A 26,157-nucleotide genomic window follows, 5' to 3' on the forward strand; every position below is an offset into this window, starting at 1 on the left:
GGACTGGCATTTCTATCGTACAGTTGGGTCTCCTCCCTGCTAGCCCCTCACCTTGGTCACGTTCTGCAGCTGGGTCCTCTTCTCTGGCACCGGTCCACTCCTTTCCCCGCTGACCGCCGCGGGCACCCCGCGGGCACCCCGCGGATCCGGATCAGACCATTTGGTCAGCAGGGGGCTCCTCTATTGAGCCCGGCAGCAGCGCTCTGATCGCTTCTCCTCGTGTGCGCATCGATTCGTACCCACAGCCATGGCCCACTCTCGCTGCAGCAGAGCTCCGGCTCCGCCTCCACCACCCAGGCTCTTACGACTCCCTCGGGCTCCAGCTACAAGTGGGCTCCAGTTATGTTGCTGCTGCTTAGTCCTCTGGACACCAGCTAGGAGAGCTATAAATAAAAGATGGTAGGCTCCGGCTACCAGTGGGCTCCAGGTTCGTTGCAGCTGCCTAGTCCCATGGGCACCAGCAATGAGGTCTAATAAAAGACCATATTTAGTAACTAGTTCACTTTCTACGTGGCATGATGCCTACCCCCGGAGCATCAGGCCAGGCCCAGCACCCCCGGAAGCAGGCATCATGCCCTCGGGTAAAAGCCCAGCGGCCCCTTATAGGGACTCTTTGGACTCAGACCTGGCGCCTTTGGCGCCAGGCTCATGTTGGACATCAGTCCTGGTGCCATAGGCGCCTGGCTCATAAAGGGAGGTGTTTTGTGCACTTCCCTGATGCAGACCATGCTGCACGCTTCAGGCCTCCCTGAGACCTGAAAGGGACTATTTTTTCATAGGGACTATTTTTTCACTCGGGCGTGGCCAGGGAAGGATACATACCTAGTTGGGGAAGGATACATACCTGGGACTTCTTTGGAGGCTATTTAAGCCACGCCCAGACAGCAGCTCATGCTTCGCGTTGTTCTGCTTCCTGCAGCTTAACGCTCACCGTGTCTGTTCCTGCTCCTGGACTACAGCCACGCCCGTCTTGAACCTGGAAGACCTGCAAGGAAGGAAGAGAAGAGAAAGGTGAAAACCAAGGATTATTTCAAGCTTCTTACCTGCATCCGGAATCTTCTCGCCAGCAACCCTGAAGGAAGACTTCAATTTAAAAGCATCGCGTTGCTCACTGCAGCGCCACGCTTCACTCACCTGTCCTGTCCTCGAGACATCTCCCGGCTCCATCGCGGCTGTCAGCATCGGACGCCACATCTCTGCACCTAGGGGAGAGAGGAAGAAACAAAAGGTGAGCAGAAGGACACACAGAAGGAAAGCCTGATTAACAGCCATAATACTTACCGGCTTTTCTTCCACATTTCGGGTCGGCGCCGCCCCGTTGGCAGGTACCGTACCCCGGCCCCTATGGGGAAAGGACTAGAGACATTTCAGAGGAATGATAAGGACATCTAGAGGGATCGTCCTCGTTACTACTCACCTCGGCAGGTTAACCCCTCGACGCATCGCCTTCATTCTGCACCTGAAATAAAGGACAGATCACAGGTGAGAAAGACAGCATAAAGGGGGCCTCACTTGAACTTTGAACTTTCATACTTACGGCGCATCGCTCAGGAAAGTCAAGTGGATTTTGCCAGCGCCATTCTGAAAACCAGTGAAGTAACTGGACGAACGCGCGCCCCTGCGCCAGAAGCAGGATGGAGAGTTCAACCTTCCAAACCATAAGGTGAGCTTAAACCGGGTTTGGAGGAATAGAGAGGAACGGAGGCGGGAAGGGGGGAGCTAGCACACCATTCTGCAGACTGTTAATCCCCTTTCTCATCTGCAGAAGGATATTCCTACGGGCCAAGGAAGCACGATTTGGAGGTCCTGTCCAATCGGTGTTCCGGGTCCTGCGCATCACGCTAGAAGAGGCCGCAGTAATCCAGACTAGATCAGCGCCCCCGTGGGAATCAGGTGGGCGTTACAGAACGCGAAGACTCCCTACAAATTCCCACCCAGGCGCTATGGAAACTTCTGAGACTGACCAACTGGCCCAACTACTGGGGGAATTACGGGCCAAGGTACACGCCGCTCGTCAAGAGACTAATGCCCTCAGAAGAGAAGTGATTGTAACAAGGGAAAGGACTGATGACCTGGCTAGACAGCTTTTGCAAGGTCAAGCTGGACAAACTTCTTTACCCGGTTCTGGGGGGAACCCCACTCCTGTGGTTTCCAGTAACCCTGTGCTGATTAATCTACCTGCAAACATGCCGCTGGCCCCACCTGAACGCTTTGCTGGGGACCACAAACGATTTGCCGTATTCATGAATCAGTGTCGTTTGCACTTTCTATGCAGACCCGGGGCCTTCCCTAATGATCAGACCAAAGTAGCCTTTGTGTTGTCATATCTCAGCAGCTGTGCTGCCGATTGGTCAGTCCCACTGGTAACTCAAGATGACCCAATTCTTCGTGATTTTCAAGGATTTCAAACAAGCATGGAAAGGTTATTTGCTTGACATTCCCAGGGACAGGCTCTGGATGACGAACTTCTATCTCTGCGACAGGGCAATCAAGACCTTCTATCCTACATTGCAACCTTCAATAGACTAATTGTGGAAACTGGTTGGCCAGAGGATAAAAGAATCACGTTATTCTATCGAGGTCTACGCGGAGAACTTAAAGATGTCCTGGCACAAGTTGTAAATCCGCCCCAAGAATGCACTGAATATATAGACTTAGTGGTCCAGTTGGATCACAGGCTGCAAAACAGAAAAGCAGATCGGTCCAAGTTTGAAACCCGGGTGTGGGCCAAAACCCACGCTAACCCCAAGGGGGCTGATGCCTCGGAGCCTATGCAAATCAGAGGAGTTAAAGGACCCCTAACTCAAAAAGAACGGGAAAGAAGACGACAGATGCAATTATGCCTTTATTGTGGGTCCTCAGGACACTTTCTACGAGATTGCCCGGTTAAGCCGCCCAAGAAGGTAGTAGGAGCCGCTGATAAAATCCATGGAAACTCTGTATCGGGAAACGACCACGCCCGGCAAGCGTAGGGGTCCGCTTGCCGAGCTTGAAAACTAACTCTCAGACCTCGCATTTCATTGTGCCAATGGTCCTCATAGATCCGGAACAGCCAAAACGGTTGCATGCTATAAAGGCATACATCGATAGCGGGGCTATAGGAAACTATGTGGATCGAGAATTGGTCTCTAGGATAAACCTCCCTCTGCGTCCTAAAACCAGCAAAGATTTCATCACCACTGTAGATGGAACCGAAATTGCCTCTGGACCGGTAACACATTCCACAGCTGAGGTGACACTTGTAGGTCCGGATGGCCATCGGGAGGCAGTTGTGTTTGATGTGATCAAGGCTCCACAGTTTCAGCTTATTCTCGGAGTCCCTTGGTTAGAGACACATAATCCTCGAATTGATTGGCGAGCGAAGAGAATAACCTTCCCGGATTGTGCACAAACCTGCTACCCAGAAAATCCAAAGATTAATCTAGCATCAGTAACCTCTGTCCCCGTGCAACTACCTCCAGAGTACCAAGACTTTCAGGACATCTTCCAAAAGGAACAGGCCAACACGTTACCTCCCCACAGATCGTACGATTGCCAAATCGATCTGGTGCCCGGTGCACAACCCCCTTGTAGCAGGATTTATGCCCTTACTGAACCTGAGAATCTGCATTTGAGACAATATTTAGATCAATACCTCGCCAATGGTTTCATTCGCCCGTCAAAGTCCCCGGCATCTTCAGCTTTGTTCTTCGTGCCTAAAAAAGAGGGCGACCTTAGGACTTGTATCGATTACCGCACATTGAACCAGATAACTGTTAAAAATCGTTACCCTCTGCCTCTGATCCCTGAACTCCTTGACCAGGTGAAGGACGCTTGCGTATACACCAAGTTAGATCTCCGGGGGGCTTATCATCTGGTACGAGTAAAAGAAGGCGACGAATGGAAAACGGCCTTCCGTATAAAATATGGACTATTCGAATACCAGGTGATGCCTTTCGGGTTGTGCAACGCGCCTGCTGCCTTCCAATTCTTCATGAATGATGTCCTTCGGGACCTCATCGATGTCTGTGTTATCGTGTATATCGATGACATTCTTGTGTACTCCTCTTCGGAATCTGATCACAGAAAACATGTCAGGGCCGTCCTAGAGAAACTGCGCCAGCACAAACTGTTTGCCAAGCTGGAAAAATGTGTTTTCCATACCACCGAGATTGAGTTTCTCGGATTCATCCTGACACCTAAAGGGGTCCGAATGGATTCACGGAAAGTGGATGCCATCCTCAAATGGCCATCACCTAGTTCAGTGAAAGGTGTCCAAAGCATGCTTGGTTTTGCCAACTTTTATCGCAGGTTTATCCCGGAGTTTTCACGTGTGGTGCAACCCATCACTGCACTCTTGCGAAAAAATAAACGTTTTGAATGGACCGAGGAAGCCGAACAGGCCTTTCAGGAGTTGAAAGCTAAGTTCACGTCCGCACCTATTTTGAAGCACCCGCGTCCTGATCTCCCATATATAGTCGAAACCAACACGTCCAGCTTAGCCATGGGAGCTGTCCTGTCTCAAAGAGACCCTGAAACCAACCAACTGCACCCCGTAGCATTTTGATCCAGAAAGTTCTCACTGCCGGAGATAAATTATGCGATTACCGATAAGGAACTATTAGCCATTAAGTCCGCCTTTAAGGCTTGGCGGCATTATCTCCTCGGCGCCCGGCATACCATCCCCGTGATCACCGAAATTTACAATATTTAAAAACTGCCAAGGCCCAATCATCTCGACGGCTCCGATGGGCTTTGTTCTTTGCTGAGTTCGATTTTGTAATCACCTACCGCCCCGGTTCTAAGAATGGTAAGGCGGACGCTCTATCTCGAATTGGAATGGAAGAAATAGACACAAACTCAGAACCTGTGCCGATAATTCCCGAACAAAGAATTTTGGGAATAACCACTTTACAAACCCTTGAAGACATTCAAGCACGAGTAAAACAAGTCCTGGACTCTTCAGCCTTGCAGGATTGGATCAAAAAGGGGTCTAACTTTTCAGTCAAGGATGGCTTACCTTACTTCCAAGGACGCTTATTTTTGCCAGAAAAGGAATTGCAAGAACTGGTTATTTCCCGTCATCATGACACCCTGATGGAAGGACATCCTGGCATTGCCAAAACTGAGGAAAAGGTTAGACGACAATTCTGGTGGCCTTCCTGGCGAAAGGATATTAAATCTTTCGTGATGTCCTGTGGAGTTTGTGCCCAAAACAAAGGTCAAAAGACAAGACCTGCCGGTCTTCTTCAGCCCTTAGACATTCCACCAGCACCTTGGCACACCCTGTCACTAGATTTTATCACGGACCTGCCCTCTTGTAATGGTTACAATACTATTCTGGTCGTGGTGGATTTATTTTCCAAAATGGCCCACTTTATTCCGTTGAAAGGATTACCTTCAGCCTTTGTTCTTGCCAAGGAATTCCTCGAGAATATCATCCGTTTGCATGGATTCCCGTCCATACTAGTCTCCGATCGGGGAAGCCAGTTTATTTCTCATTTTTGGAAAAAGTGTTGTCAGCTGGCACAAATCGACGTAAGACTCTTGACCAGCCACCACCCACAGACCGATGGTCAGACGGAGAGAACGAACCAGACCCTTGAACAATTTCTACGATGTATGTTGCACCAATCGGAGGGTAATTGGAAGGATATTCTGTGGGTGGCTGAATATGCTTATAATAACTCGATACACTCTGGAACGGGTCAAAGCCCCTTTTTTACCCTATATGGACATCACCCTCGTACTTCAGACTTGGACTCACCTTCGAGCCTTGAAATGCCCGCAGTGGATCATTTGCATTCTACGATAACTCAAGCCTTCAAGGATGCAACTGCACATTTGCAACATGCGAAAGAGAAATACAAAAAGAATGCGGATCTACATCGAAAGGAGGCGCCTCCGTACCAAATTGGGGATCAAGTATGGTTGGCTACCAAACACTTATCGCTCAAGGGACCTCGAACTTTTAATCCAAGGTATTTAGGCCCTTACTCAATCAAAGCTATAATTAACCCAGTAGCAGTCAAGCTCGATCTACCAGCCAACATGCGGATTCACCCCGTTTTTCATGTGTCACTTTTGAAACCAGTACAACCAGGAACCAGATTAATAAAGCCACCAGACCCAATCCTGATAGATGGAGAGCCAGAATTCGAAGTAAAGAACATTTTGGATTCCAAAATCTTAAAATCAAAGCTTTTCTATCTAATTGATTGGAAAGGGTACGGGCCTCAGGAAAGGTCTTGGGAACCCAATGATCACGTACATGCACCTCGGCTGGTAAAAAGGTTCCATCGGAATTTCCCAAACAAACCGAAACCTCCAGAAGGAACGACCTTGGGAGGGGCCTTGGGGGGGGAGTGCTGTCATGATGCCTACCCCCGGAGCATCAGGCCAGGCCCAGCATCCCCGGAAGCAGGCATCATGCCCTCGGGTAAAAGCCCAGCGGCCCCTTATAGGGACTCTTTGGACTCAGTCCTGGCGCCTTTGGCGCCAGGCTCATGTTGGACATCAGTCCTGGCGCCATAGGCGCCAGGCTCATAAAGGGAGGTGTTTTGTGCACTTACCTGATGCAGACCATGCTGCACGCTTCAGGCCTCCCTGAGACCTGAAAGGGACCATTTTTTCATAGGGACTATTTTTTCACTCGGGCGTGGCCAGGGAAGGATACATACCTAGTTGGGGAAGGATACATACCTGGGACTTCTTTGGAGGCTATTTAAGCCACGCCCAGACAGCAGCTCATGCTTCGCGTTGTTCTGCTTCCTGCAGCTTAACGCTCACCGTGTCTGCTCCTGCTCCTGGACTACAGCCACGCCCGTCTTGAACCTGGAAGACCTGCAAGGAAGGAAGAGAAGAGAAAGGTGAAAACCAAGGATTATTTCAAGCTTCTTACCTGCATCCGGAATCTTCTCGCCAGCATCCCTGAAGGAAAACTTCAATTTAAAAGCATTGCGTTGCTCGCTGCAGCGCCACGCTTCACTCACCTGTCCTGTCCTCGAGACATCTCCCAGCTCCATCGCGGCTGTCAGCATCGGACGCCACATCTCTGCACCTAGGGGAGAGAGGAAGAAACAAAAGGTGAGCAGAAGGACACACAGAAGGAAAGCCTGATTAACAGCCATAATACTTACCGGCTTTTCTTCCACATTTCGGGTCGGCGCCGCCCCGTTGGCAGGTACCGTACCCCGGCCCCTATGGGGAAAGGACTAGAGACATTTCAGAAGAATGATAAGGACATCTAGAGGGATCGCCCTCATTACTACTCACCTCGGCAGGTTAACCCCTCGACGCATCGCCTTCATTCTGCACCTGAAATAAAGGACAAATCACAGGTGAGAAAGACAGCATGAGGGGGCCTCACTTGAACTTTGAACTTTCATACTTACGGCGCATCGCTCAGGAAAGTCAAGTGGATTTTGCCAGCGCCATTCTGAAAACCAGTGAAGTAACTGGACGAACGCGCGCCCCTGCACCAGAAGCAGGATGGAGAGTTCAACCTTCCAAACCATAAGGTGAGCTTAAACCGGGTTTGGAGGAATAGAGAGGAACGGAGGGGGGAAGGGGGGAGCTAGCACACCATTCTGCAGACTGTTAATCCCCTTTCTCATCTGCAGAAGGATATTCCTACGGGCCAAGGAAGCACGATTTGGAGGTCCTGTCCAATCGGTGTTCCGGGTCCTGCGCATCACGCTAGAAGAGGCCGCAGTAATCCAGACTAGATCAGCGCCCCCATGGGAACCAGGTGGGCGTTACACTACGTATGCAGCGAGCGCGAGGTCTAAGGCTCAACGGGTCGCAGCGCCGCAGACTCCAGGCTGGTTCCTCAGCGACTCTGTGTGCTGTCGGGCTGTAGCCGCCATTTTCCCTTGATGCCGCGGCTCAGTTCCGCTCGGTGCGGCGCCCTGAGCAGAAGTCGCAGTGTCGTATAATTGCCGGAGTCACCTCCTGATGCCCCAAGCAGTAACCTCGTTGTTTCCCAAGTGAATTTTCAGCCTTTAAGTATACTTTTACAGCGTATCATGGACACATTACGCAGAGCTCTCTGAAGGTGTGTCCTCTCCACATGGCCGTTAGGCACAGCCCTGGAATGAAACAGTCATAACTAGAGTTTTTTTAAAAGCGGAGAAAAATTCTGATGTGCACTACAGATCGTAAATCCACTTGATCATTAAATGTGGTAAATATATTAATTGTACTGTTGAAACTATTTATTGAAAGAATTAAAACATTTCTTATTTTAAAAAAACTGAATGGACTGTATGTTGAAATCTTGGTAATGCATTCTCTCCTTAAAAGAGGAACTATAAGTTAGTCAATCAAGTGTAGACCTAGAACAACATATGACCACCCAAACACTTTTGAGTAGTGTGTTGAAACAGAAAAGACCATTCGACCCGGTCAAATGCTTTCTTTGCATTAAGTGCGAGCAGGATGGCCACAGGGCATTTCTTGGACACCTTTTCTATCAAGTGGCAGACCCGTCTGATGTGGTTGCTTGTCTGTCTGTTTTTAATGAAACCCGATTGGTCTGAATTAATCAAGTCTGGGAGTATGGTGTCCACCCTTTTTGCCAACACCTTGGCGTAAAGTTTTGCATCCAGGTTAATCAGTGCGATCGGGCAATATGATGCACATTTGTGGGGTCTTTGGTTTTGGGAATAACACCATTTTGGCCTCTTCCATTGTGGGGGATATTCTACTGTTCCTGTCTGGTTAAAAAGGGCAACTAATTTAGGTCCTAGAGTGACCTTGAACGTCTTGTAAAAGATTGCTGTATACCCATAGGGGCCCGAGGTGTTGATAAGTGGTGGCGATTTGAAGGCCTGGTTTACCTCCTTCCTCGGATATTTCTGCTACTAGGAGATCTCTGGTTTGCAGCATTACTTTTTGGAGAGGTAAAGACTGTAAGCAAGTTTGTTTTTGATCCCGGTCCGGGCTTCTGTTTTGTGGAGGTCAGCGTAAAATTCTGCAAACTGGCTCATAATATGTGTTGTGGTTGTGGACAATTTCCCCCGCTGGGTTTTAATCTCTATTATTGTCTGACTTGCCCTTTTCCACCTGAGCTATCTAGCCAACAAGCTATCTGCCTTATTTGCTTTAACATAGAATGTTTGTTTGGCCTCTAAGAGTGTCTTTTCTGCTCTCCTCTAATGTTCAGCTTTAGAACACTGCTCTGATCTTGTAACATGCAAGTCATTATCTCCTTCAAAATGATTTCCAATTCTGTTTCAAGTTTGATGCAATTGTTAAGCCCTTGCTGACCTCACTGTAGTCAGCTGCCCCCTCATTACCACTTTGAAAGCATCCCATACTGTCGGCCCTGCCACATCAGGTTTATCCTCAAGAGTGAAGTACTCCCTCACTTTGTTTCTGAACTCTCCTGTCAGAGTCTTAACTTTCAGAAGCTCTGCCGGGAAAGTCCAACGCCATAACCTATCAGACTCGTTCAGTCGTTGCAAGCTGATTAATAGCGGGCATGGTCTGAGAGAAGAAAGGCCCCAACTTCTATTTGCTTTATCCTGCCCATTATTGATGATGATGCCCACACATAATCTATTCTAGAGAATGTGCAGTGGACATGCAAGTAATATGTATACCCCTCCAGGTCCCCTTGTATTGTTCTCCATACACCTTTTAATGTTGGGAGGTCAATTTGCTGTTTCAGCACTTGTGTGGGCAGTGCCAGTCCGTGATATAGTCTGCAATCTTTTTGAGGCTCCCATGCTATGTTTAGGTCTCCAATTAAAATTATATCCCCTGACTTGAATGATTCCAGTGCCCCCAATGTTGACCGAATGACACCATCCTGTCCCACATTTGGTGTGTAGAAAGAGGCGATTGTCAAAATCTGTGTCCCTATTTTTCATTTCACAAATATGTGTCTGCCCTCTTTGTCCCCCTTAGAGTCCAAGATGGTTAAATCTTGGTTATGTCTAAACCATATTAGGGTTCCTGCCTTTTTCCCTTCTTTATTGGCCTGATGCAGGGTCGGGTAGACTCTCAATTTTAGCCTCTGCTTGTCTCTTTTCCTTATATGTGTTTCTTGGAGGGCTATGAACTCCGGGTGAAGTTTGGCCAGGTACTGCTCAAGTTTCTTCCATTTAACAGGTGAGCTGAGGCCCTGCACGTTATATGTTAGCATTATGAACTGCCCTCCCATCGCACATTTGTTCCAGTGATGTCACTTGCCCCTGCATGCCTTTGAGTCCCAACCATTTGCATGAGGATCCAATATCCCTGTCATCGTGCACACTAACCTTCTGCTCCTCTCCATGCTTGGATTCATACCCCCCAAGCAAGCCCCTTCCCCCAACACCCCCAAGCTCCCTCTCTCCCCCCTCCCTCCAACACCTCCCATCTGGTGTGAACCAATGTTCCCAGTGAAACCCCAGCCTGTCCTCACAACATTGGCTTGCATGTCGGCCCCAGAGAAATCGTGTAGGGCATGACTGAACCCTACAGAGATCCTGACCTCCCTCCCTGTCGCTCTCTATGGTCAGCTTGTGACTATCCTTACTGGGTCTCATCAATCTAGTCGATTACGTTCGGCTGACTCTAGGGTGTACACCAGAGTACCTGGCATTCTCATCTGTCCTTTCTGGCCACCTTCTCCCATTTCCATGGTTTCCTCTTTGGCGGAACTTGCTTCCCGCTCGATGCAGTGCCTTGTTGGTCTTCTTCATCTATCTGTAGGATGGCTATCCCCTCGTCGCAGGTTGTGATTTTATGTTGTTTACCTTCCTATGTAAAGAGGAGACTGAATGCGAAGGTCCATTTATATTTTATCTTTTTGTGAATGAGAGCCCTTTTTTACCGGGCCATCGCCCATGTTTGATCAGCGTGGATTGGGCAATGTCTTGAAATAGGAGAATTTCTGTGCCATTCACCTTTAATGTTCTGGCCGTTCGCTCTGCGTATGTATGATCTTTTTCTTTTGGCTGTATATTGACATTGCCGCCAGCACATTTCTGGCTCTGGTGCCGGTCTCTCTCCTCTTGGAGCCCACGCAATGCACTCTGTCTATTGGAATTCCTACCCCCAGGTCTTCGCCCAGGATGTTCCTGAAGACGTTTTGCCCCGTTACTTTAAAGTTTTTATCTTCAATATTTTCTGGTAAGTGTTTGATTCTAATGTTAGACCTCCGTGAACGATTCTCGAGGTCCTCGCATTGGATTTCAAGATTTTGAGCCACCCTTGAGAGGTTCTCCAGCAGTTTGTCGCTTCTCCTTGCATCTTCCACCAGTTCCAGGAGGGCATTTTCTCTGGCATCAGTGCTCGCCCCCAAGCTCGCTTTATCCCCCCTGATCTCTTGCAGCATTTGCTTCAGGTCTGCCTTCATAGCCATGAACTGGGATTGTAGGGAGTCGGTCATCTTGGCTTGGAACTCTAGGAAACATTGTTGTAGGTCTTCTTTGTTCATTGCCATGTCTGCAGGGGTGTGCATTGCATGAGACTCCTTTGCGGTAGCGCTCCGGTTGCTACAGGTCTCTTGTGCACAGCACTGTTGGAGGCTTCCTTCCTGCTTCTTTCTCGATGCTGTAAAGCCGGCCAGGCCTTCTTTGGGTTTGTTTGTGGGCATTGAAAGCACAAGTAGTGGGTTGCCCTCTCCTGTCCACTGGGGGCTGCCTCCTCTGCTTGTGTCAGGCTGTTCCTTTGGGCGGCTATATGTTGTCTTGCCTGGGTCAGCCCTGAACCCCCAGCGCCCTCTCCTTGCTGGCCCAGACCTCTACTAGTGCAGGCACTTCTAGTGCAGGCTGCCCCTGGCCCCCAGTCCTCTTGGCTGTCCTCTCCCCCATGAGCCGATGCTCTGCACAACTTGCCCCCCCCCCCGCCCCTAGGGAGTTCCTTAGTTTGCTTTTGGCCCTCAGGTACTGCTGGGCCCCTCAGAGAATATTTTGTGCATCTTCCATCAAATGTTGTATGTGGGGGGGGCACCAGCCTCCCACAGCCCAGTGCAGTGCACTTAGGCTGTTCTGCCTTCGACCACTCCAGAGGCCACCTGGGCCCCCTCTCCGCTCCGGGGCTGGGAATGCAGGACCTGCCTCCACACCAGTCCTGCGTTCCTCTGCAGGCCCCCATTGATGTCCATGCAGAGGAACGCCGCACCTCCATGCCACTCTCACTCTCGCCGCTGTTATATTCACTGGAGCCCTTTCCTGCTGCAGCGCCTCTGGTTGACTCAGATATGACACATGCGCCCCTGCTGCGACTGCCTTTGTCTGTCCAAGTCTTGTCATGCTGTGCTGGCCATGCCACCTGTGCTATGCTGAACGAGGCCCCGGTTATGATTTCTGCTGCGGCCGCCTCACATGCAGTGCCTGCTAGCCCTCGTTGATGTCATCTCCACCACTGCAGAGCTCCAGCTGTGAGATTACTGTTTGTTTCTGCCTGTTGGTCTCCACTGTGACCCGGGCCCTTGGACCACTTCTGCCCGGGTCGCTCTCTATTGCGGCACCCAGACAACTGCAGGCCGAGCCTCCGCTGCTCTGGCGTTCCACCGGGTTAAACCGCTGTCACACCTGCACTGACCGGGGTGTCCCCCAGCCTGTGCTGTATAGCACCGACCGAGATTGGACTTGCTTTTTGAATTTTGTTGTGCTTAAGGCCACGGGAGAGCAGAACCCTCACCTTCATGAACTAACCTCTCCGGCAGCCATTTTGGATATCTTGGATATTTTTGCATATGCTGTAGAGGAACGACTTTTGTGAAAAATGTCTCCAGTGCAGGCAAGTCCATTTCTGGATATGGGCTGATGGGTATGTATGCAGCTTGTGGGGCGCAGGTGTTGTTGTAGATAACTTAGGCACTGAGTGTGCGTTATTTTAGTAGGAATGAGTAATTTAACAATTCAAATGACATTCTTAGCATATTTGATCGCGATTGGTGGAGGGTTTGACCAATTATTTGTCATGTCAATATTATCGAGTAGATATAATAATTAAATGTCTACATTATTTCTGGGGGATTTTTTTGTGAAGATTATGGTATGGGCAGGTTTCTTTCTGAAAATGATGAATAGATACTGGGACCAGTCTTCTTTTGCATATAGGAGGGAGGACAGCTCAGCGGCAACGTGCTCACCTTGGAAGACGACACAGAGCAACAAAGGTCCGATCCCCGGGTCCATGTGTAGAAACATCTGGGTATTAAGCATGTTATAAATAACCTATCATATCATATGGTCTTTCACCTTTCTTCAGTGGCTTGGCAGACTGAAGAATGATGGTCTGGTGGGTTACATAGAGCAATGCCAGAGGTTAAGATTAATTCTAAACTTTCCAGCCATCACCTCTTTTGTTTTGCTTTATGCCTGGACCACCAGACCAGAGACTGTGTACACTTACATGTGACAAGCATGTGTTAAACCACACAGACTATGTATGACATGAGTGTCAGGATAGAGTACATGCAGAACTATGACATGGGAAATGTCTTGGACCAGCAGGTGGCAGTGAATTTGGACTACACTACTAGAAGATGATGATCTGGGATCACTAGATGCTGTGCAATAACTATTATTAACATAAATGTATTTCTGACTTCAAGTCATACATAATGATGCACATTGAAGAAGGGCCTATAAAAAGCTTCATGCCTGGTTGCCCCTATGAAAAATTCCATTTGTTTTTGAAAAGATATGCACAACCAAAATTCTCAAAAATATTTTAAATCATTGGTTGGGAACAATATGCCAATTAGTAAGGGTGGCTCCATTTCTTTTTTATCCAACCAACAAGTATTTTATTAGTTTGAATTATTTGTTTTAATAATTATGTGTTATTGAAATATCGCTTTTTTAATGTTTATTGGTTTTTATATAGTAAACCTTTCACAGATAATTTTATATAATAGACAATGCAATCATACAATATGACCATGAGCCTAATTACCAAGAGAAAGACATTAAAGAAAGGAGAAAGAGAAAATGACAGAACAATTAATCATTTCCCCTCAACCAGCTAAACAATTGTTTTTAAATCTACATAATATTAAAATCAATGACACATTATTACTGGATGAACGCCTATTCCACAAGCTCTCATCATGGCATCATTAAAGTGTTTCAGTACGTGTAATTTTAAAAAATGGACCGTAAATCAGGAGATATTATAAAGTCTCCGTTTTTTTAATTTGTTTACACCATCTCCAAAATCTAGACTCCAGGGGCATACCTAACCTCGGACCCAGGATTTCCAGTGTTGGTAGTAAATTAAGTTTACATTTCTGATATAAGTTTCTTCTTTTCTGACAGGAAAAACACACTAAGGCCTTGATTAAGAGAATGTTCTCCAACTGAGTTTTGCCATTAGAAAGTGTGTCTATGAAGTAGGCCGTAAATACTTATGTAATATCCCTCTTCTCACAATTATTGCATACTCAGAATAATGGGAATAAGACTGTGTCACATCAGTAGTATTATACCAATCATATTGGTAAAGTCTTTGCTTTGTTTTTACCAGATTTGTTATAAGCTCAGTAAAAACGCTGTCAATATTCAACAGTACCTTTTTCATCTGAGTTGCATAAACATTTAAGGATGATGCCTCATGACAAACAAATACATTAGTCTTAATATCACTATAAAGAGACAAAGAGTCAGCATCTAATATTTTTGCTAGCAGTCCCATTTTTCTCCTCAGAACTATGCACCCAGCAGAGGAGATTCCTAATTCATGGCTAATGATGGTGTTTGGAACACACAAGCGCGCCCCTAACATCTTTTTCCATACAATTCCTTTGATGGAATTTAAAATGTTTTCTAAGGGATACATACTAGATTCAATACCACACGTATGTGAAGGGACTACCTTGGCACAATAGAGCTTTCTTAAAGGAACAATGGATAACTTACAAAATGTTTAAAATCGCATTTTTGCAGCCATAGCAGAAGCCTTAGCTCTTAACATATTTGTATTTGTATTTGTTTATTTATAACGCGCAGACCATCAGGCCCGGGGGCATCAGGGCGCAATTTGTACAGGGTTGCAAGAAAAGAACATACAGGGAGATAAATTACAATAAAAGTATACCAATACAGCATAATAACAATCTTAATAATTACAAATATTAAACATGGTACAGTGTCCCTAGTCTCCGCAGAGGAAGTATAGCTTTAAACCCCAGAATTGTTGGTGATTGATACAGAAGAAGGCCGAGATATTTCAAATTTTTAAACTGTCTACAACCTTTGGTCACCTACAGATCAGGAACATTTTTGGGGGACCTTTCATTAGAGAAATCACTTCCTGATATGTAAAGTATACATGAAGTCAAAGGAATGAATGGCAAAGCAAAGCTAGTAATTTCAAAGAAAGAAAGAGTGAAGATCTTTCAATTAAGCTTTGTCGAGTTAACTGGTTATCAAGTTTCTATGGAGTGAATCTGCTACAGAGTTAATCTTTTACATATATCCTGTTGGCACTGAGTAAACTGGCCCCATTTTTGATTAATTCTCTTTTTGGTAGAAGAAAAAGTCGAATACAATTTTTTATAATATAACTATTTGTTTTTATTTGTGTTCCAAAATATTGAATAATCAGTCCTTCCCTTTTTGTATATACTCAGTAAACTTGTTAAATACTGATTTGGTACTATCTGATTTCAGTGTGAGGTTTTCAGACTTCTGCTTTTGCAGAAATGACTTGTTACAGTGGATATGACAGAATGAACTTGTTACAGTGTGCAGCTGTTCCACAGAAACGTTGTGCCACAGATACGTGTTTTCATTGTAGCATTGCAACGTAGTGGACTCATTACAAAGTGAACATGTTCCAGAGGGAATATGAGACAGACTAAAATATAGCATACAGTGTTTACAGGGCACAGTTGTTACGTGGGGAAACTAAATGAAGAGTTAACTGGTTACAGAATGAATGTGTGGCTGATAACATGTTATTTAGTGAACTTATTACAGAGTCACTGCTACAGCAAGGTCATATTGAAGAGTTACGTTGTTACAGGCAGGCCTCCAGATATGGGTAATACCAGGCTTTTTTACACATTAAAATATTGCGAATACGACACCTTTTATTTTTCTGGGCGTTTGTTTATGCACTAGTTGAGAGCACAGGGCTCTGCAATGGTCAGGTCACTTGACAGAAACCAGAGCATCTTGTTTTTATCTGCCTGGATGAAATTGCATGCCGTCGAGAAGCAGCCTGAAGAACAAGACATTTGCTGTCTGAACTGTGTGCATTTAGCCTTTCAGAAAGAAACAGCACACAGTGTGAAAATGCATGTTTCTTTGTTTAACTTCTGCTGTGTTTGGTGTCTGCAGATGCATTGAGAGGAGCGTTATGCATGAATATTTACTTTTCTAGCATGTTATTGTTCTATCCATAATAAGATGGGAAACTTAGTTACCATTGGGAAGTATCCTTTGTAACAAACACATTATGCTTTAAGTGAATTCATGGTTGTACTACACAAACATATTTGTCGCATTTCCTGCGCTGTGTGCATTTATTATCAAGATTCATATATATGTGGTGTGTTCTTTCATATTAAGGTGTAGGATAAGGCTTTCTACACATTTTATGCACATTTTATATATTGTTTGGAGTCAGACAACTTTGCTGCACAACTATTTTATTGCTAATGTGTTCTATTCATTTTCAAATTTAGTCATGTTCTGCTTGCCTGTCATGTACAGTTTACATGCTTGTGAAGGCAAATCATTTTTACTCTTACAGTTTAATTAACACTCTAATTTAAAAAAAGGTTTAAAATACCAGCACCTCAAAACCTTGTATGAGGCATTGGTGAATATTGAATGTCTACTTTAACAATCCACCAACCTTAACTTGGAGCCAATATGGTAAATGGCACTATAATTGGTTAGCGGCAGTAAGGCCCTTGCTAGCGCTTGAGTGATTGTCATTACACCAATTACTGGGTTCACAGCATCTTTCAATCTTCAAGACTACAATCCTAACATTCAAAACCTGACACTCCATCCAGTGCAAGCTTTGCACAAAACAAAACAAAAATTGTTTCATTTGTAACTGAAATAGCAAGACATGTCCCTGTAGAGGTAATCCAGATAGGTATTTAACTTTATGTGGTGGTACATGCAGACTTCCTTCAACTTCTAAGCACTGTAATTCTTATTGACTCTATCGATAATTTACCGACTTCTGATGGATGTAAGGCTAACTGTCCAGCGAACATCTGACCATGAGATTCTGTCCATGCAAAGGAAGCTCGGATTGTTAGCGCACATCTGTGCCATTGGTGAGAGGGTGCTCCCACTTGTTACAGAGTGAAAATTGTACAGAGCAAAGCCATATGGACCTTGCATAAGGTACCTGCTGCCTTTCTGTGTAATGGATACTGTCAATTATTTTGTAGACGATGAGTGCCCTGATGCCTTACCGGCTCACGAGAACTGTGAGTTTGATGAGGTCTGTGAAGATGCCTCCTGCCAGTACAACGAGTATGTAACCTGCCACTTGAATCGATGTGGGACATGTGAGGCCGTATTCCGTGGCTACGACAACCGCACAGTGAACTGCAAACAATGTAAGTATGCTTTCAATCATGATGATCAGGAAAGTAAAAGGTTATCTTGAAGTAGGGATAGAAACAGGGATCGTTTGGGTTAATGACAATCAGTATTACCTGCCAAAGAACTACGTGAATCATAAAAGCTATTCATAGGAATGAAAAGCTTTCTTCAACTCCTTCAACTCTCCCTGTACAGGAAGGAAATAACTGGAAGACAGGCCTTCTCTGTCTATGCCCTCAGGCTTTGGAATCTCCTCCCCAATAACAAGAGACTGTCCCCTTCGCTTCTACATTTCAGGAAGGAGCTCAAGACCATCCTCTTCAAGGAATGGTTCCTCCCTAATAAGTAGGTCCACACACCCTCTGCCCCCCCCCCAACCTGAGACTGGGCGATCAGCTCTCCCCTGTTTCCTCCCCTAGTTGCTTGTAAGATCCCTTGCTACCAAACTCCACGCCCTCCCCCTCCACCATTGTTAGCCCCCCACTTGTGTAGCTCTGATTTCCTCACTGTGTACTTCCGCCTATGACTTGTAAAGTGCTCAGTTGCTACCTAAAGCTAGAAATCACACTTAATAAATATAATAATAAGGATAATAATAAGCGTTAAGATCAAAGTTATAACTTCTTTTTTCCAAATACATCTAAACATAGTTGTGTTTAAATGGAATTACTTTTTGTTAAGTGTCAGAAAATACACACCTTCTGTATTTACACTTTGTGCCATTAAAAGGTACAGATGCCTTATCTTCTACAAAAAATATAATTGTGGCCATCTCCAAAAATGAGCAATGTCCAAGATTCCTCATTTGGGGAGTTGCACACCTTATCATTTCCCCATTTGCATTGGTCCATATTGCCCTTCCATTGGTCCATAATGCCCTTCTATTTGGTCCATATTGTCCTTCTATTGCATAGGGCTACATTCAGGAAGTGTGACTTATTGTCTGGGGCCTTCAGAGATTTACTGGTACATGTTCCTGCTGTAAATGTAATGTTTTAAACTATTTATATTTTTAAGATGCTGGCATTCAAAATCAGTACCCTTTGTACCACTGCGACAGTCTGGATGCTTCATTGCTTAATTAAATGCTTATATTTCTGGTTACAAAATATGTACTACACACCATCATTTACGCACTCTAACAACACAGCAGCAACATCAGCACCACTCAACACTGACGAACACCCCATATCACCAAAACTATCATAAATGCACAAAATCCACTGGTGGTTCACAAGCATTTCAAAAGGTGTAGCACCGAGGTGAGGGATATGAAACTGCAACCATCATCTATATCTATATCTCTCGGGAGGATAGCTCAGCGGCACCGTGCTCGTCTTGGAAGCAAGCCAACACGGAGCCACACCGGTTCGATCCCCCCCGGTCCGCGCTTAGAAACCTGGGTATTAAGCGCGTTATAAATAACCTATCATATCATATCCATTGGCGGCAGGACTGAGGGCAGAGCTAACGTTTGCCACACACCTGATTTTAAACACATACATCTGGTTACCTTTAAAAAAGAATCTTTAGTCCATGATGTAGGAACACGAACACTAAAAAGTACCCAGGCTATCTGAGTAACAGTGTATTAGTCCTTCTGAAAAATGCAGCTTCTCACCCTTTGAAATCAGGAAGACCAAGTACTGGGAATGTATAAGGACTGCCTCATCCTCCCTCATCTTTGCTTGTATCCCACTTTTTGCCTGGACTGTTTGGTAGCTGGCATCTAAGTAATAGTGCATGCCGGAAATCAAAATAGGGGGTGCAGGAAACAATAGAGGGGAACAGAGGAAGAGGGAAATGGGAATATATATATATATTTTCACTGAAAAAACCTTAGTTAAGGTGCAGTTAATTTGCATAGATTTAACGCAACAAACCCCTTGAAATTCAGCGGCTGTAGGAAGCCATGACCAGCTGCCATGACCAGCTTAACTCTGCGCACTACCATTCATTTCAGCCATAATGCCATGTACCAAATAATGCCATTTTGTATGTCATTGTGAATCCCTTCTCTTATAATATGTATGTGTGCATGGGCTATACAACAGAAACACACCAATTTAAGCTGCTCATGACTTCCCACATCTGCTAAATTTCAAGGTTTTTGTTGCGTTAAATCTGTGCAACTTAACTGCACCTTAACTAAGGTTTTATTCAGTGAATTTCAAGGGTTTTGTTATACCATAGTTTTTTACGGGCCACTAGCCATGGCTAGTGCCTGTGCCCACTGTACATATTCCCTCAATATGTTTCTTTTGGACCCACAGGCTCAATATCAAGGGCCTTTGGCCCTGGTCAGTAAGCATGGCCTTTGGCCAAACCCACTGTATATTTTAAAACACTACCTTTCTCTCTTACTCACTAGCCGTGGCCTTCTCCCATGACGATTGGCCTTGGCCTTCGGCCGTGGCCCCTTTACATGTTGCCCCAATAGCTTCCTTCCTATTCCACTAGCCAGGGCCAACAGTCTTCAGCCATGGCCACACTACATACTGCCTGATTAGGTTTCCTTAATGGCCCCCCTAGCCATGGCCTTCAGCCGTGCCCCCCCACTAGGTTTCTTTTGGGCACACTAGCCATGACTTTTGGCCATGGCAGTGGCCACAGGCTTTCGCCGTGGCCCTTTGACATGTTGCCCCAATAGGTTTCATTGGGGTCTACTAGCCATGGACTTAGGCCATGGTCAGTGGCCAAAGTTTTCAGCCCTGCTTACTTTCCACATTGCACCATTCGGTTCCTTAAAGTAGCCATATCCTTCGGCCACACTCATTACCCCCACCTCACTGTAGCTGTAAAATTCCACATTGTTTTGTTTGTATTAATCTCATTTAAAAAAAAGTGTTTTTTCCCATAACCATGGTTATACCGATATTAGCAATGTGTTGCAAATAACCCTGGTTATCCATAAACAGCGCGCAAAATCCCCAACTCTTCCCTGCCCTCCTAGGCACTCACCAACTGCATCCCTCCTCTTGACATCCTCCCCCACTCTACCCAAGTTCTTTTTACCTCCTTAACCCTCTCATATTCCCCCACCACTTGTTGTTTTGTGTGACACACTTTCATTCCTGATCCCATTTTCTACTATAACTGCGGTTATCCCCAGTTTAACGAAAACGTTCGAGCTCTGTACTTGGTCCCCAACCCCCCCATAACTCCTGAATTTCACATGGCATTCTCTTTCCCTATCTCCATTTCTAGCCTGATGCCGTTTCATCCTTTTCCCTCCTCCACCCATTATAACTGCGGTTATCTCTTGCATCGACAAAAAAATGGCAGCTTTTTCATTTGTGAAAAGTCTCTCTGCTGCAATGCACCATGAAGATATAGCTATTATTTTGAGAGAAGGGGGCACCCCCTTCTCTGTCAAATATTTTAACATCTACTGGAAGGAGCAACCCTAGACCTGGAAATCGAGTCAATGCTTTGTGCCCAAGTTTTTTCATATCTGGTCCAATTCTGTCCAGCGGTTTTTGCAGTACGCTGCACAGCAATCTTGAATGGGAGTAGGCCGAAAACAGTGTTTTTTTGCTTTCTTGATAACTTTTTTATTTTGTAACGAATTTTCCTCAGAATTTCCAGTTTACAAAATGAAAAGGTTATTGAGACAGCAAAATAACCTTACTTTCAGCCTACTCCCATTCATTTCCCCATAGAGAAAAAGTCCTAAATTCTATGCAGCACACAGCAAAAACCGCTGGACGGAATTGGCCCAGGCACGAAACAACTTGGGCGCGAAGCATTGACTCAGTTTCCGGGAGGAGTCTGGGGGTTATTCCGTCCAGTAGTTGTTAAAATATTTGAGAAAGAAGGGGGTGCCCCCATCTCCCAAATTATAGCTATAGATGTGTTCCACAATACATTAGTGAGGCTTTTCAGAAATGAAAAAGATGCCTTATTTCTTTTGCTCGATGCAAGTTAACTGCAGTTATAACGTGTATAACCAGGGTTAGCCGAAAAGGAAAAGTAGAAGAAAATACCATTTGGAAGAGGAAAAAGGATGAAATAGCATCAGGCTAGAGGTGGGCAGGGGGAAAGGGGACACCATGTGAAATTGGGGATCTGGGAGGGCAGGCTCGAACGTTTTTCCATAAAAAACATGACCAAGAATAAATAATGTGTTGCAAGAATAAAAGTACGTCACGTGAAACAAGTGATGGGGGAATGGGAGAGGGTTAGGGAGGGGAAAAAGAACGTGAGGGGAGTGAGGGATGCATGGCAATAGGAGGGCGCACTTGGTGAGTGCCTGTGAGGGCAGGGAAGGGCTTTGGATTTTGCACATCTTGTATGGATAACCGCAGTTATTTGCGGGTGTTTACGGATAGCTGTGGTTATTTGTATACATTGCTTTTATCAGGGTATACTAAGTGCAGTTACTGGAAAAAGGTTTACAAAAAAAAGAGAGTTGAAAAATGAGATTAATACAAAAAAAGGTGAAATGTTAAAGCTACAGTGAAGTAGGGTGCAACGGGTGTGGCCAAAGGATTTGGCTACTGAGTTACTTTAAGGAACCGAATGGTGCAATATGAAAAGAGGGCATGGCAGAAGGCTGTAGACACTGGCCATGGCCCCCAACAAAGCATATTAGGGCAACATGTCAAGGGGCCACGGCAAAATGCTGTTGCCACTAGCCATGGCTAGTGTGCCCAAAAGAGAGCTAGTGGTTTGGCCACGGCCAAAGGCCAGGGAAACTAGCCATGGTTTAGGAAACCCATTGGAGCAATATGTAGAGTGGCCTGTCAAGCATTTAGCGAGCACTAACCTTTATTATCACCTGGAACATGATGGATGCTTGAGGAGGAATCCCAGGGATATCTGAACGCCTGAATGGGAACAGGGGATCGTGGAAACACTTGTGTGGGGGAAAAACCCTTGGCATAATACTCCAACAAGAGAAGACTGTGAAGAGCTGAAGGTTGAGATAGTCAGTGTTGCCGCTAGCAGGACAGCGGCAACAATGCAGCAAGAAGAGGGATGAAAGAAGCCAGGAGGAATCAGCCAACAAGGCAGGCACGATAGGCAGCAAGTAATTGGGCAACATAGAGTAGAAGGATAAAGCAGCAGCCAGGGCTGAGAGAGTAAATGGGAATGGGACAAGAAAGCGACAGTGCTCAAGAAAGAAGCAACATGCTTTGCTACTGCTTCTGCTGCATATAACAGGTTCTATGGTTCACTGCTGAATATGTGATGCATGCTGGGGCCATCTTGGAATAAGCTGAAATACTGGTCACTTTATTGAACAGTGGAAAAGCCCAGCACGATCTTGGATATGTCTCAACAAGATGTACTACAGCCGGCTTCCATCCCAAGGATGCGTTCTATGAAAACGTTTCACCAAAACAAGGGTATGCTCAGCAGATGCCGGTTCCCAATAGCGGTCAGATGGTCCATACCCTTTCCGGTCCACAGAGTACTGTAGCTGTCCACAGAAAATATCTGGAGTCACAAATCCCAGAAACGTCATATTCCGGCCACTGTCTGTATCCACCAGAGGTGGTGCACCTTTTTTAGTCCTCAGGAAGTGATCCTTGACATGGGGCTTTAATTGGGACACATGAAATACAAGATGTATTATGGACCAAGAAGCAGCTAAGTGAAGACTGTAATCCACTGAGCCCACAGAAGATGAAACATTAAATGGTCCAAAAAAACATGAAGACGGCTTAGAGGGTACCAGGCGTTTAGGCAAAAATCGAGAAGACAACCAAACAGTCACATGCTTGAACCACATGCTTGAACCCATGTGGCCAGGGGAAGGCAGATACTTTCTGATCCCAGCCCTGGGGGTGGTGTTCTGCAGAAGGATCACATGGGGGAGGAAACAGGTCAGGAAGAAGGGGAAATCCCCTTGTTTATTTTCCTCGAAAGCCCATTCTCTTAATGGCTTACTGTAAAGTAGAAAAAGTTAGGAAAACTAACTTTGTCGGTAGGGACTTCAAGTCCCAGAGATCCCTCAGTACTGGGACGAGGAAGAAGGATGCAGAGGAACACTGCTGTAGGAGCGGTCAGCTAATTAGTGTAGATGACCTACACCTGACGGAGACTGAGAGGCTTAAAAAGACCCCTCAGGTGCAGGCCTGGAGAGAGCAGAAGCAGCAGGAGAAGGGAGAGCTGCAGCAGGAGAGGAGAAAGCAGCGCAGGCTGTGTTTGCAGCTGAATGTGAAGCTGGAGGTGAGAGAAGGCACCGGGAGCACTGTAACGCCAACAGTTGTGGCAGGTCTGAGAGAGTCTTTGCCTCGAGTTGTTCCTGTTGCAGAGATCGTACATCGGGAAGCGTAAGAAAAGAACGCTTGCCCAGTGAAGACTCGTTGTGCAGAGGTCGCGTAGCAGGAAGCAGAAGTAGCGAGGAAAGTTTACACTCTTCAGAGGTTTCAGGTGGCTGGTTTTTACCTGACCCTCTGCATAGCAGAGGAAGCTCCATTTCTGAGTGGGATGAGCAGAGGTGGACCAGAGGAGGATGTTCGCCAGATTGCTAGGAGCAACAACGAAAGAAGACCTCCGAAAACCCGGCAGAGCGTGAGCGAGTGACTTACCTGGTGAGTTCACAGCTTGCAAGTGACTCAGGAGCTGTCCATGTGTTCACGGCAGGCAGTTTCACTTGTGTGTGAGTGGGAAAAGCAGTAATCATAATATTGAATACCAAACTATTTGAATGCACCGAAAGTTAAACTTATTTAATCAAAGTGACTATGCAAGCAAGCGTGTGAGTTGGAGGAATGCTCAGAAAACCAGTGGGGAAGCTTTAGAAAAAAACAAAAGACTACAAGCAATACCCCAGCCAAGAGTATTTAAAAACTCAGCAATACCGATACAGGTATTGCTCAAGGCTAGAGGGGAATATTGGGAAACCCAAGAGTTGTAAGACTTGCTGCTTTTGTGTTTTGAAACTCAGATCAACAGATTATATGAACACACATTTCCAAAGCCAAGAGAGAGGCAGAGTAAAGCCATATCTTGGTCACTAGTTGGTTGTTGGTGTAGAGGGTAAAAAAAGGTGGCAAACAGACTGCATTCTGGGAGATGAGTATCCAGAGGGAGAAAAGCATAGTTGCCAAGAGTCCTAAAGAGATTCCTTGTTTTCCCAAAATTGGTTTAAATTTTAATGTCAGCAAGACTTTGTGAAGCTGCTATTCTAAGTTGGAAGTCATCACTGAAGCACACTTTATTTTTTTGTGAAGTATTGAGCGGGCAGGAGAGTATACTTGTATGGCAAGTTGTTGCTGTAGAAGGCCTGGTATAGGAATGTACCAGGTAGTGGTTGACAAGTGTTGAACTGTGGTTCTTTTTTTTTCTTCTTTTTTTATTGTTATTTTGCAATGTTTAACAAAACAATACCCCAAACCCACCCCAACCCTTTTCCCTCTAACCCCCCATCCCTGAGCTTCCCCATCATTAACATGTAAATATACAAAGAGGTCTTTAATTCGTATCGATCATTTGAAGGCCTTAGGCAATGCCCAAGATCTGAATGTTCCGCCGGCACAGTTGAATCCGATAATCATCCTTCAGACATTCCAACAGTACACCCCGGTCTGTCCTGAATTTTTTATTGTCCCTCTGAAGATTGTAGGTGAACGATTCCATAGCCAATATATGGCAAATTGTATTTGACCATTCATGGTGGTTAGGAGCAGTCTCCTTCTTCCAGTTCCGGGCAATCACTAGTAAAGCAGCAAATGTCAAAACCATGCATGCCTTGAGGCATGCCCTGTCTTGTGATGCCATATCCTTTGTCCAAAGGCCCAGAAGACATTCACCAATTGCCATGGGTGTGTCTATCCCTGCCACCACCTGCTGTCATACGCCCGGGTTCCTGGAAGCTGTGGAACCACTTTCGCTGGGGCTTTCGCTGGGGCTTTCGCTGGGGCTTTCGCTGGGGAGGCCCTCTCCTGGTTCCCGCCTCTTTGCTTTCTCCTTCCTCGCTTGCCTTTCCCCGCTCCGTGCTGGCACTCTCTCTCTCTCGCCACCCGCTATCTCTCTCTTCCGTCCTGCCACCAGTCGGCTAACCTTTCTTCCTCTTATCCTTTCTGCTTTCCTCCTCCTTTGTTTCTCAGTTACCCTTGTTCTCAGTTGCCACTCCCTCCTCCTCCCCCCGTATTGGCAACTATTCTCTTCGGCCACGGCTCACCGGACCTCACTTACCTTACTTGGAGTTATCCACCACCGAAATCCTCCTTATTGTCTTTGCCTCCATCAAGACCAACGAAGAAGACAAAGACTTACCTACAGGGGTTTTTTTTCTGCCTGAGGCTTTTTCCACGGATTTCGCCTGTCTCGGTGAAGAGGCCACAGGGCTACAGTTTACAGGTGGCCACTGTGGCTTCTAATATGGCAGGATTCAGACATCACCTCGGCAACCGTACAGAGAGAGCCCAGTTCACTACAATTCGGATACCAGCTCCACAGGTGAGGAGTCGGAGGGGGGCAGTGGGTCTGAAGAGACTGAAGTGAACATTGGGAGTATTGACACCTGCATTGTTGCGCATACTCGCGCATACTCGACCCCAAAATGATTTCAAGGCCGGACAAGACCACCAAATATGATGCCAATCCCCCCACCCCTTACATCTCCCCCAACAATCCTGGAATGTCTCTGGATATATAGATCTAAGCCTCTCTGGGGTATAATGCCATTGAGTGAGGCTTTTAAACCACA

At 46.0% G+C, this 26,157-nt stretch overlaps 1 protein-coding gene across 1 annotated transcript in view; it reads left to right on the forward strand.

Moving 5' to 3' along the window:
- LOC138526772 (epithelial cell adhesion molecule-like) overlaps nucleotides 1-26,157 on the forward strand; it is a 412,232-nt gene that overhangs the window by 98,623 nt on the left and 287,452 nt on the right. Inside the window, exon 2 of the mRNA XM_069637456.1 lies at nucleotides 17,339-17,509. Within this exon, the coding sequence (XP_069493557.1) occupies nucleotides 17,339-17,509 (171 nt within the window). The remainder of the gene's footprint in view (nucleotides 1-17,338; nucleotides 17,510-26,157) is intronic.

This window comes from Ambystoma mexicanum, chromosome 14 (genome assembly GCF_040938575.1).
Source record: "Ambystoma mexicanum isolate Mex_15411 chromosome 14, UKY_AmexF1_1, whole genome shotgun sequence".
Taxonomy (NCBI): Eukaryota; Metazoa; Chordata; class Amphibia; order Caudata; family Ambystomatidae; genus Ambystoma; species Ambystoma mexicanum.